Raw genomic sequence first — 12,354 nt, forward strand, 5'->3', positions numbered from 1 at the left:
GTATCTGCTATTTATCTCTATCTTATCCACAGCCATAAAAGCAGGATCTTAGCAAAAGTTTTCCAAATGTATGTAATGCAGTACTTCTTGTTTTGTGTAAACATTTTCTTTCAGAGTAATTGGGCTTATTTCCTGGAGACTTTCTAATTACTAATTTATCATCCACTGAATCTGTGTTTCAGAACCTAGGCAAGGAATTCACACTAGCTATCTGAGAACATTTTTTCTGGCATCTCTGGTTCCTTTAAAGCACCATTTTATTGGTTGTATGTATAAAAAATACATCTAAAAAGTGTTTGCATTTACTGTATAACCGTTCCTTATTAATAAAGAATGGGTATCGTAGAGTACATTTAATGGAAAACTTGTGCCTGGGATGTGACTCTGATCTCACTTTGGGTCAGATCCTGCAAAGATTGAAGCACATGACTAATTTTATCCATGTGACTAGTCCCACTGAACTCTTTGCAGGATGATATACCAGTGAAAATTAGAAGTAACTCCACTGATTTCAGTAGAACTACACCAGTGTAAAAATGGCTTAAATAAGAGGAGATCAGCCCCTTGGAGTTCAGGTGAAGCTATTATTGTCAAAATGCTGCCAAATAGCAGGGTACCGCAATGTGGCATTTATGCATGAAACCAATTTAAGCTAGATAGATTTCTTTGGAGACATGTTAAAACAATAACACCACAAAGTTAGAGAGAAATATATTGGTTGCCATAAGGAGTGTTTTAGTAGGATCTTAGTAGTCTGACATCAGATGTCAACTTGACATAACACCCTACCTTTTCTCTGATAGGTGCAAGTGTAACCTTCATGCCACTGGCTGTAAAGAAGAAAACAAAAAATTGTTTTGTGAATGTGAGCACAATACTACAGGCCCAGACTGCGGGAAATGCAAGAAGAATTATCAAGGTCGACCTTGGAGTCCTGGCTCATATCTGCCTATTCCTAAGGGCACAGCGAATATCTGTGAGTAGTTTTGTACAGCAAGGCACTATACGTCAATATAATTATAATTCTGGTCCATATATTGATTGTGAGGGGAGAAAAATAGTGCTAGCCAAAGTTTGTCATTTATTTGGGGCCCAAATGTGAAACAAATCTATGTCTATAATTTGATGGAAAGATAAAAATATTTAATTGCAAGTCTGGATTAAACTCTGCCCTCACATGCACATAAATAACTCTGCATGAAAATGGTGTGTTTGCATTCCAGGGCAGAACTTGGCCCCCTACAATAAAATTAAGTGTTATTGGGGTGGCGGAAGCACCCTAAAAGGAGGGGGGGCACTAGCGCCCGAACTGTGGTCCCATCCCCTGCTCATTCTTCTCCACAAGATCCTGCCCCCCCACTCACTCTTCTCCCTTACTCTCCCTTATGGCCAGTAAAAAGTGGGGGGGCTATGGCCTTCTGGTCCCTCCCTGTACCACACTGCGGATCTTTGGTGCATGTTCTCCACTCTGTTTCCGCGCATGGAAATTCCAGTAGAGATCATGTGAAGTGTAGGCGATCCACAGTGCAAACTGGAGAGAATTTTTCCCTAAATATGTAGAAAATAATTGAAATGACAGGGTTGGAGCTTTTGGATTGTTGTTGTGTTGTGAATGGGGCAGATGTTTTCATAAATAAATTTCTTCAAGAATTTTGATGCAGACATGGATACAGTAAGATAAGTATGCCATAGTATGGTGCAATTTGAAGGTCACAACTTTATTGAAAATCCTTAACCAATGAGGAACCACTCCCCAAACTACCCAGCAGGACTGTATCAGTGCAGATTCCAGTTGGGAACCAATGTCCTAGTACTACAAACCTGGAAGGCATGAGAGCAATAACACTTTACACAGATCCCTGCCCAGGGATTCGGGCTGGAAGCCAAAGCCGCAAACTGTTCTCCTCCTTCACATAGGAAGTAAGAGAGATGAGATAAGGGGAACTATACATTGTGTGAGACGTGGTGGAAGCGTAGCCACTAATGGTGCATCATTGTGCTCTTGGCCCATGGGTTATAGGGACCTCCGATTGGACCCACTTCCTCCACCCAGCAGTGGGGGGGCAGGGCTGGGTGTTCCCATTGCCTACAGACCCATAAAAATGCACCCTGGCTCATAAAGTCAGCCTTTTTTTAAGGTTAAACTTCAGACCAAGTCTTTGTGACCTTGGTGGGTGTAATAATAGGTTTTAAACATTATGAAGGAAAATTGCCGATTTTGAGCTATATTCTCTGCTTTGATCCGGATTCATTTATACGCATGCAACCTCTTTGATTCGTGTGGGATTTCCAGGAATATAGGCAGTGAAGGCAGAATGTGACCAGTTGTGTCTGTATATGTGTAGCTCAACAATGGCATAATTGCCAGTGTAAGATGCTTAATCAGCATTACGATACAACTTTATAGGCCATCTACTCCTATTTGCTTGATGTTATTGAGAGCCCCGTGCACAGATTGTAGACAGGATATGGCCCCCAGGGTGCAATGCTGAGAAAAGGGGCATGAAAACAAAAATACAGGCATCTATTCTCCTATTTATGCATGCTGAAAATATACAATAACTCAGTTTCCTCTAATTAAGATATGCACCTAAATCCCTATGAGGAAAAGAAATAAACTGAAACGAAATCATCAAACCTTTTGGACATCACTTACTAGCTGCTTTAGAAAAAAGGCTGGCATTTCGCCCTGATTAAAAGCAAAAAGCTGGTTTTAGAATATAACCATTCACTGAAAAATTATTTAGAAGAAACAGAGTTATGTACTGCAGTTGAATGAAAAGTTTAAAAACCAGCAGCAATGTGCAATGCTTCAAATGTTATCTAACACTTCAAAGCAGCAGCAGGGAGGAATCAAAAGTCAAAAATGAAAATCACAGGAAGCAGGACCTTATCAAGTTAAACCTGAGAGTAATAGACCAAGTAACAAACCATGACGTGTCAGGCATAACATTATGAAAACTTCTTACTGGTAGAAAAAATGAACCTTCAAAAAGAAAAGGGGAGGGGTACTTTGTAAGAGTATTCTCATTTTTCCATGTTGTAGAAAAAGTGACAGTCTAACTATGTCCGGCAAAATTTTGAGAGCCACTGTTTTTGATCACAAGCTCTCTACAGGCTTCATTCAGCATCCCAACTCCAAACAAAATTTGCTGTGCTTGAGTCTAGGGGTAAAATACATCAGTGTGTGAAATCAGTGTTCCCTCTACCTCCATATTTGCTGTGCCGTTTACGTAATCGTACATCAACTGAGCATGTGCCAGCAAAACAATGGCACTTGGTATAGACTATTGACTAGCGCTGGTTGGAGAAACTTTGATGAATGTGATTCCATCAGAATGTGCAGTTACATAAAAATATTTCTTGAAATTGAATCAAATCCCTCCCCCTCCCCAGTTTTATTTGGAAAAAAAAAGTCCCAAAAATTCCAACAGAAACAGGTGTCAAAAAATCCCGTGCTGACATTTTCTGAACAAAACATTTGTATATTTTGTTTTGATTTTTTTATTTTGAATTATTAGTATATAATACAAAATTTAAAAGTTAAAATTGAAATGAAATGTTTTGAAGGGCTGGAAATGAAATTTTCCTTTGAAGAGAATTTCAATTCTTTTTAATCTTTGCTCCAATTTGGAACAAATGCAAAAGTTGAAAATCTCTAAATCCATCATGAAATAAAACTTCTGTCCTTCACTTAGCTCTACTGCTGAAACTATCACAGCCAGCTTTTGTTCATGAAACTTAATAGATCAGTCTACACCACCCATAGTCTGAATTTTGGGATAATCCTGTTTTCTATGTTCTTAATCATCATCAATTGGGTTTCTTGACTGTGCAAAATATTTCCCCTCTTTGCTTTTGTTCCTTGTGAAAGGGCATTGGCTAGTCTATCACTTACTGGAATGACTGATAACTCTGTATTTGACTGCTGCTTAACGTTTCGAGTTCCATCCTGTTGACTCTTTTGAGACTCCTGATGCTGTCACATGCCATAGGCAGTTTTGTTATGTAACATGTTTTGACACTCCAAGTGATCTTACCAGATTTCCCACGTGCCTGCTACAGAATAGCTCTTCTAGTCAGCAGCCACAAATGTCTGACAGCCATTGGTCTTTTCTTTCTCCAGTTGTTTAGGTTTTCTTTCACACACAGGTGTTACCTACTTTGCTCAGTTGAATAATGGTATCTAAGACTATTTTGGGCTCCTAGCCACCAAAATGTATCCCATCAGCGAATAAACTGCACCAAACAGTCTGGACACTTCAAAATTACACATCTCCCAACTTCTGCCAGTCCTTCTCCCAGGTCAGTGTCACATGAAATGAGGGATTGATCAGGACAACATGGTCCTAGGTTCCTTCCCAGGCAACAGCCAGCCATAAGCTGTTTGCTAAATTACATCTGCATTGGGACTCTCTCTGACAATAGGACCTGGATCTCAGCAATACTGCCTTAATCCTTCTCTGCCTCATAACTCTTTTTACTTGCAGTGTGGCACAGCTGTCACAGAGAAGGGTTTTGGCAGAAGATACGACATTTGAGATGATATGCTGATTTCTCATCCAAACTCATCTGTTTGGCACCCATTCCTATTAAAATGTAATGATATAGTGCCATTTTAATGGAGTGATATGAGTGAAGGGGGCCAAGAGTTTGTATATTAGCAGGATTCCTAGTCATGTCCCTAAATAGCTACTCATCTTGTTCATGCATGCCCGCAATTAGAGAGAGATCCCATCCCTAATCCTTGTCAAAGCTGAATTAGCTTCACTAAAGTTAGTATCTGAGTTTGGCTCAAGTGACTGGAAGTAGCTTTCTAAAGAGATCCTACTTCAGTCTGTAGGTTGGAAGAAGCCTTTGTGGTATGATACTGATATGAAGTATGGGAACATGCCTGCTTGAAGAGCAGTATTGTACAATGATGATAGATCCATGATAAGCAGGAAAGGTGAGATAAGTGGGGTAAAATGTTACAAAATAGAAATGCTTCCTGTTGTTCTCACCATGTACAACTTATTGAACTTAGCTAGCTCATGAGGACTTAGAGCAGGTAGTAAGCTGCAGAGAGAAGGTGGAAGACCTGATGAAGGGAAAAGAAAATAAACTGCAGTGTATTTGAGCTGGGGCATTCAGGGAAAGAGAAATGTCAGGGTAAACTGCAGTTGATAAACTGCCTTCCCTCATATTAGAATCAACTTTAGTGGTTAATAAAAGGTTCCAGATTCACACTTGAAAAACGATACACTGTAAGTAACATTTCCTATATTTTTTAAAAGTGTGACTTGCAAAATTATTCTAATGCACTGTTCCCTCTCCACTAAGCCTTTGCAGTTGTTTTTGATAGTTATAGTGACACCTACTGCTGGGAGATGGAAGTTTCCCTGACTGACTTGAAACAAATCTGTTTACATAGGGTAAAATAAACTGCAGCACTAAACAATCACTAAATTCTAGCATAAGAAATCAAAGTAACTGTTGCACAAATTATTAAGAGTCCGAGAACGGATTGTGTTTTAGTATATAATACCAGCCCCCACCTGCTATCTGCCCCCCCCCAGACTCCTGCCCCATCCAACCTCCTCCTCCCCCCCCCCATTCCCTGATGGCCCCATCCACCACCACCCCCGCTCTCGGACTCCCACCGCCCCATCCAACCCCTCCTCTCATTCCTGACAGCACCCCCCAGGACCCCTGCCCCCATTCAACCCCCTGTTCCCCCCCGACTGCCCCGACCCCTATCCACCCCCCCTACCCCCTGACCACCACCCCGAACTCCCCTGCCCTCTATCTAACCCCCCCCTGCTCCCTTACCGCGTTGCCTGGAGCACCGATGGCTGGCGGCTGAGCAGCTGAGCCTGGAGCACCGTGCAGCACAGAGCACCGGGTCAGGCCTGGCTCTGCAGCTGTGCTGCCCCAAGAGCTCACAGCCCTGCGGCCCAGAGCATTGTGCTGGCGGGAGAGTTAGCTGAGGCTGCAGGGGAGGGAGGATGGTGGGGGAGGGGCCAGGGGCCAGCTAGTTTGCCCATCTCTGTTTTAAAACATTGATCAAATATTTTCTCATGCCTGTTCAAATGAAATAGAGCCACCTTTCTAGTGATATTGCTTGGAGGAGCATGGACACAGAATAAGTGATAATCTTAACATACACCATTTGCGTGCAGTGAATTAAAAAATTGTGACTTTCTAAAGCAAACAAATGCAATTTTTACCATAGCAGGAGTTCTGGGGCTGTTACAGAGAAACGCATAAGCCAGGTTTCCTGAGAAACGTACATTTTGCTGTGTGTAGTCCTCTGGCTCAATAGAAGTTTGAAAACACATGATCATAACTATCAGTCCCCTTGGAGGATTAGAAAAGGCAAGTTTCTTACAGTATCTCAGATTTTCAATCACTAGGAAATTTAGAGCTTCTAAAATTGATGCTGAAGTTATGATGCTGTAATCATACCTCAGCAGGGGATTTGAAAAAGGAAAAAAGACTCACTGCCTGGTCATGCTGCAGTACAGATACTCTAGCAAAGCATCAGATGTGGAACTTAACAGCCCTGAACGGACTCCTTGGTACAGGATCCAAATTTAGTTCACCTCCAGGTGTTAAAACATGCACTGTGGAATGCTCCAATAAAAGGAAAACATCCTTTTCAAGAAAGATTCAAGAAAGATTCTGGAGAAATCCAAGTTATAAGCCTTTAAAAGGAAAATTCCAGATATTTTCTATCAAATATTGTGGGTATATGTATATATATTTACAGTGAATTTGCTTCTAACACAAGTCAAATCTAAAAATATAGATATTACTAGAGAGCTATCTGTGGCAGTACATGGTTCTGAGCTTTACTTATGGAGGTTGTTAATTTCCCTGTGATCAGATTAACTGACAGAGAGAATCTCTTTCCCATTGATTTCAGAGGGGAAAGCATTCAGATATGAACATTGTATTTAGTTAAATTTAAATGTGTTTTAAAGCGGTGTGTAGGAAAATGCAGTTTTGTTATAAATTAACTTGGTTTCGTTTACTTTTTATATTTAGATGAGTGGGAGTTCTGTATCAAGATAGATAATGGGTCTGATTCTCCATCATTCCACTGGTGTAAAGGGGCCAGAATCCCAGTGAATCAGACCAACTAAACATTCTCCCAGTGACATAGAAGCTTTAGGCCAGACTCTCCGCAAAAGCCCTGCCATGAGAATGTGGTTGTCTCTCCACTCCAGCTATTCCTGGATGCCAGAATGGTCCATTAGTGCCACAGACAGTCAGGTGCATAGTAGAGCAGTCATAAGGTGCAAACTCCTACATGACCCCAGGATCAGCAAAAAAAAAAAAAAAAAAAGTACCTTAAACTTTCCTTTTGCTCATTACCTTAAGTGCTTGCACCAAGCACAGCTCAACCAGAAAATCAAGTCTAATATATGCCTCCAGAACTCCTGACAATTGATGTTACTATAAAGCAGGGGTTCTCAAACTTCACTGCACTGCAATCCTCTTCTGAAAACAAAAATTACTACAGGACCCCAGTGCACTGTGTTACTCTGGAACAGTTAATATTTTAAATTAAAAAATGCATTACAAGACCATATCTACAAAAAAGTAGCCATTAAATATTTAAATTCACAAGACAATCTTTATATCTAGCAGTAAAAAATAAATATGTACCTCATGGGACAGGTATGCTTGTACTGATGAACACAAATCCTTGAAGGGGGCTCTGTGTGGCTGAGATAAAGACGGAGGTCATCTTCAACAGTGAGACAGGCCCTGTATTTGTTTTTCAGTAAGGTCAGTGCTGAAAAGCCAGCTACACACAGGTAGTTAGACGAAAGTGGCCTGAACGCTTTCAATGCTGCAAATGACAGCGCTGGATATTCTTCTCACACAGAAATCCAGAAGTTAGCAAGAGGTTGTTCAGAAAATCTCAGTATCAATGTCTCATCACCGGAAAGATCCACTAACGTTTCTTTCACTGTAAGTGACATAACAGCACTTCTACATTAAAGGGATTTCTAATCCACACCTCTGTTTTCTGATCCTTTTCAGGGAAGTACTCCTGAAACTTCAGTTTAAGGCTTTCCAGGTGGCTGATGATAATGGGTTGCAAGTCATGCTTTGGAAAGGCATTTTCATCCAAAAAGTCATCCAGTAAAAAATCCCTTCAAAATTGCCAGTATCCACATGCACATACCATAAGGAAAGTTTCCTGCTCCAGTTTTCAATTTTGTCAGTGAGAGAAGTGAGGTATTTACCTCATATAGGTATTCAAAAATGTCTCCCAGGTAAGCTAGCAAAGCAAGCCACTTGGTATCTGCAAACTTTTCGGCCAGCAGGGAATCTTCATCTAAGCTCAAACAAACAATTGATAACCTTTCCCCGATATAGCCACCAAACTTTTCTGTGATGAAGTAACTGATGGTGCTCAGCTCCCATCTCACCAAACAAAACTCCAAATAGATGTACACTTATTGAGCTGCTCTTGATTAAGTTGACTGTGCGAACAGCTTCATCATGAACTTGTTTTAGTGACTTTTTGTTGTTGTTGCAACTAGGGCTTGCCTGTGTATAAAACAATGCATCCAAACTGCTTGCAGTGCAATAGCCCGCACTCAGGTGACTGACCCGCTGTTTTTTCCAGTTATTGCACAAATGCTGTCACTGCAAATTCCTACACAGCACTGCCGTTCCAAGCCAGAACCAGAGACAAAAGCATTGAAAAGTGCAAAAAGCTGTTCCCATGTAGCGCGCTGTAGTAATGGCCGTCAGAACAGAAATTCCTCTTGGAGTTTTTCATCGTTCTCAAATTTTACATATGTCAGCACCTGAACAGTCCCCAACACATCTGTTGTTTCATCAAGTTGAATGGGGAAAAAAAAGAACTTTGCTTGATTTTGGTGATCACTTGTTCAGTAACATCATTTGCTTTACTGTGAATACACCTGGCAATAGTGTCATTAGACAGGGGAATTGAATCAAGTTGAGTTGCTGCACCTTACCCCAATATAATCAAATCATTCCTTGTCACATGGCAGAAAACAAGCTTCTTCAATAGAGTGTGGTTTCCCAGTTTTACCTATCCAGTATGACACAGCGAAAGATGCCTCAAGGGCTCTCTCATTTGTTGTAGCTGCCAATTTCAGTACTCTCTTCTGGCCCTGTAGCTCTCTCAGCTTTTGCTGAAAAAAAATAATCAAGTGGTTTTGTTTGAATAGAACTGCACCATGTCTCCAAGTGGGTGCCACATTTTAGATGGTTTTAAGCTCTCCTTTGCCAGAACTTCACCACACACCAGACACTGTGGCCCTGGCTCCCCCTCAAAATCAGCCCAGTAAATCCCTATTCCAAATATTTCCAATTGTATTTTTGGTTTCTTGTTTTTTTACTGCTGCTTAGATCCTCATTGTGAGCTCTTCTTTTGCTGCAAGTGGCAACTGACTCCTATTCATTGCCTCCCTTTCTTCCACCTTTCTTCAGAAAACAGTCCCTTGCTAAAATTATTTCTACAGCAACTTTTCAAACTGGCTTTAACTACAACATATGCTGATTCCTTCCTAGGTGCTGAATAGAGGAAGTGGTGCACAGAGCAGGGGTTAAGAGGTGGGAAGCAGGGCAACTGCCTATGGCCCCATGCCACAGGGTACGCAAAGCTAAGTTGCTCAGGCTCAAAATCCTGCTGTGGAGGAGCTTGGGGCTGAAATTTGTGGTATTAAACTCAGGGGGACAGGTGTCCCCCACCCTCCCTAAATGGCCCCTTGTGGCTTCAGTCTAAGCCCCATGATTGCAGGACTCAGGGTGGGGCTTTCTTCCCTGGCTCCTTGCCAGTCTAACGCTGGCCCTGACAACCCCCTTAAAACAGGGGACTTTAAGAACCACTGCTATAAAGCATTTTCCTGTTATGTGCACAATTTATTTTTCTGTCTCCTTCCAGGGCCAAACATATTTTAGGAGACAGAGAGAAGTCCACTGTCACTCAGAGCTTCTCTTTCCTTATTGAGAAATCTGTATGGAAATAGCAAAAGAAGCTTCTCAAATAGGGAATGTGAAAACAAGCTAACAAGATTAATGCAAAGTCCTTCAGGCAAGCAGTTACCTTGTTTTCATTACTCCTCATTGCTAAGGAAATCTTCATTATTTTTCATTGAGATATTTGAGATAGAGTAAAGGAAGAGAAGTACAAATTAATGAGAAAACCTCTCCCTACCTTGCAACTTGCCTTGGAGAGGAAGAGAGAGAGAGAGAGAGTGTGTGTGTGTGTGTGTGCGCGCACGCGCGCACATAAAAGGGAATATTAAATACCATTTCACAGGGGAGATGTGAGAATATTACCTACCTTTTTATCTGTACAAGTCCCATCTGTGTATAAAGAAAATAAAACATCTTAATTAAAAACATGACTAAACTGCCACAGTGTTAAATAGAAAAGGAACTAAACTTTGAAAACAACGGGAAAGAGATTCTATCATTGTTAATCTGTTTCCAAGAAAAGATGGCAGTAGTGGAATGAGAGGTTTTTTTATTTCTATAAATACAATTTTAATTTTCTCTATTTAAAAATATCAGTGTTGTAGTCTTTGATACTAATTATATGATTCTGAAATTTTGAAACATTGCTGGAGTTTCCCTTTAAACATCAGTTTATTTTCAGGAGGAGTAAAATACATTATTTTATAAATAGTGTTTGCATATGGAGCCCAGTCCTGAAAATTGCTGAGAGCCTTCTATATGGTGATACTCTGCACCTTGCATGACTGAGCACACAGGGTTTCCAAACAGAATATAAGACTTTTGGGACACAATTCTCACAAGTGCCCAAAAAGCACTATCTGTAATTGAGGTGGGGAGTCACAAAGGAGCAATTTATGATTCCCTGACCCTGGAGCTAGTAGTGCTACATGGCCCCAACCATTACATAATTTGGAGCTGCCTTAATATGAACTCCTTTTCCTCCCAGCCATGCTCCTAAACCAGATTGCAGTGGGGAATGTACAGGCAGGCCTTAACTTTATGACGTTCGCCTTAAGACAAACAGCACTTACTACGTTTCTGAATTGACACCCTGATTCGACTTACAACCATTGGTTTCGACTTTACGATGCTCGGTCCTGCAATAGAGTGTATTGCAGTTACGAGTTACAATGTTTCGACTTACTACGCAATTTTCAGGAACCAATTGTGTCAAAAATCCGAGGACTGCCAGTATTTGGTTGTGTATTCTACACCCCCAGTGATGCTGCCACTCTGGCAGAAGCCCCAGCAGACTTAAGAAGCTCAAGACTCTACTGGTACAAAGAATCTGACAGAGCCTAGGATATAGCCATAATGCACTGTAGGTTACTACTTAATATATGATGAGAAAAATAATTATAATAAAATAAGCCTGATTCTGCAACCCTAGTCTACACTGAGTAATGCATACTCCTGCAAGTCATTCCCTTGAGAAAAGGTTGCAGAATCCGTCCCGTAGTTTCTCTGCATTAAGAATTTCAGGAAGGAATTTAAAAGGATAGTAGATGCTAATGGAGAAATAGAGTTCTACACTATAATACCATGCCATCAAACGTCAATAAAAAGGCAAACTATTTAACTGAGATGATGCAAGTACCAGGGATTTAAATACTGAGCTGCAGTTTGTGGCTTTAGCCTATGGGCCTGTAAATAGTCTCATAGGCATGTTTTACTTTAGCTAAGGAGAACTATATTGCAAGGAATATTGCACATCCACATTTTCTACAACGTCCAGTCACACTCTAGAGTGGTTCTCTCACATTAATTCAACTTGAGAATTGAAGTGAGAGCAGAAAAATCAATGAGGGGCATGATCAATATGAGTGACCTAATGTGTTGTATTATTTTGCTCAATTAAATTTCTATTACATAGCTTAATCCAGACAACTGACAGGTAAAAGAGGAACAAAAATGATAGCTAGATAAAGTTAATCTAATAAAGAACCAAATGATTTTCAGCAGCCAACTGAAGCAACTAATAATGCATCTAGCCCTATATTAAAATAGTTTCCTAGATATACCTGATACATCATGGCCTGTATTTATTGTCCAGAACAGAAACCCTATAACTATTTAGTATGAATACAGAACTGTTCTGAACAACTGCATGAAGTTATGAGAGCAGAAGAAAGCTGCATGTCTCAGAAATGCTCCAAATGTCATTTTTGAACACAACAAATACCTTCCAAAATTCCAATCTCATATTAAAGAACCCAAAGCCTCTTCAATTAGAAAGAGAAGGCTTGCAGTATGTATGTGCAAGTGCTTGGTTCTAGCTGTTAATTGATACAGTATTCTGAAATTTATAAAAGAGTATGAGAAAATAAGTTCCAAATATTTGATGCAATGCTATAGCCTTTT

General features: G+C 40.5%; 1 protein-coding gene across 4 annotated transcripts in view; it reads left to right on the forward strand.

Annotated features, from left to right (window-relative positions):
* The window catches only part of NTNG1 (netrin G1), a 212,354-nt gene that overhangs the window by 129,089 nt on the left and 70,911 nt on the right, over positions 1-12,354 (forward strand). For all 4 annotated transcript variants that reach the window (XM_045027608.1, XM_045027609.1, XM_045027610.1 and 1 more), the window contains exon 4: positions 804-976. In XM_045027608.1, coding sequence (XP_044883543.1) covers positions 804-976 — 173 coding nt within the window. The remainder of the gene's footprint in view (positions 1-803; positions 977-12,354) is intronic.

Source organism: Mauremys mutica, chromosome 8 (genome assembly GCF_020497125.1).
Source record: "Mauremys mutica isolate MM-2020 ecotype Southern chromosome 8, ASM2049712v1, whole genome shotgun sequence".
In the NCBI taxonomy this organism is placed as follows: Eukaryota; Metazoa; Chordata; order Testudines; family Geoemydidae; genus Mauremys; species Mauremys mutica.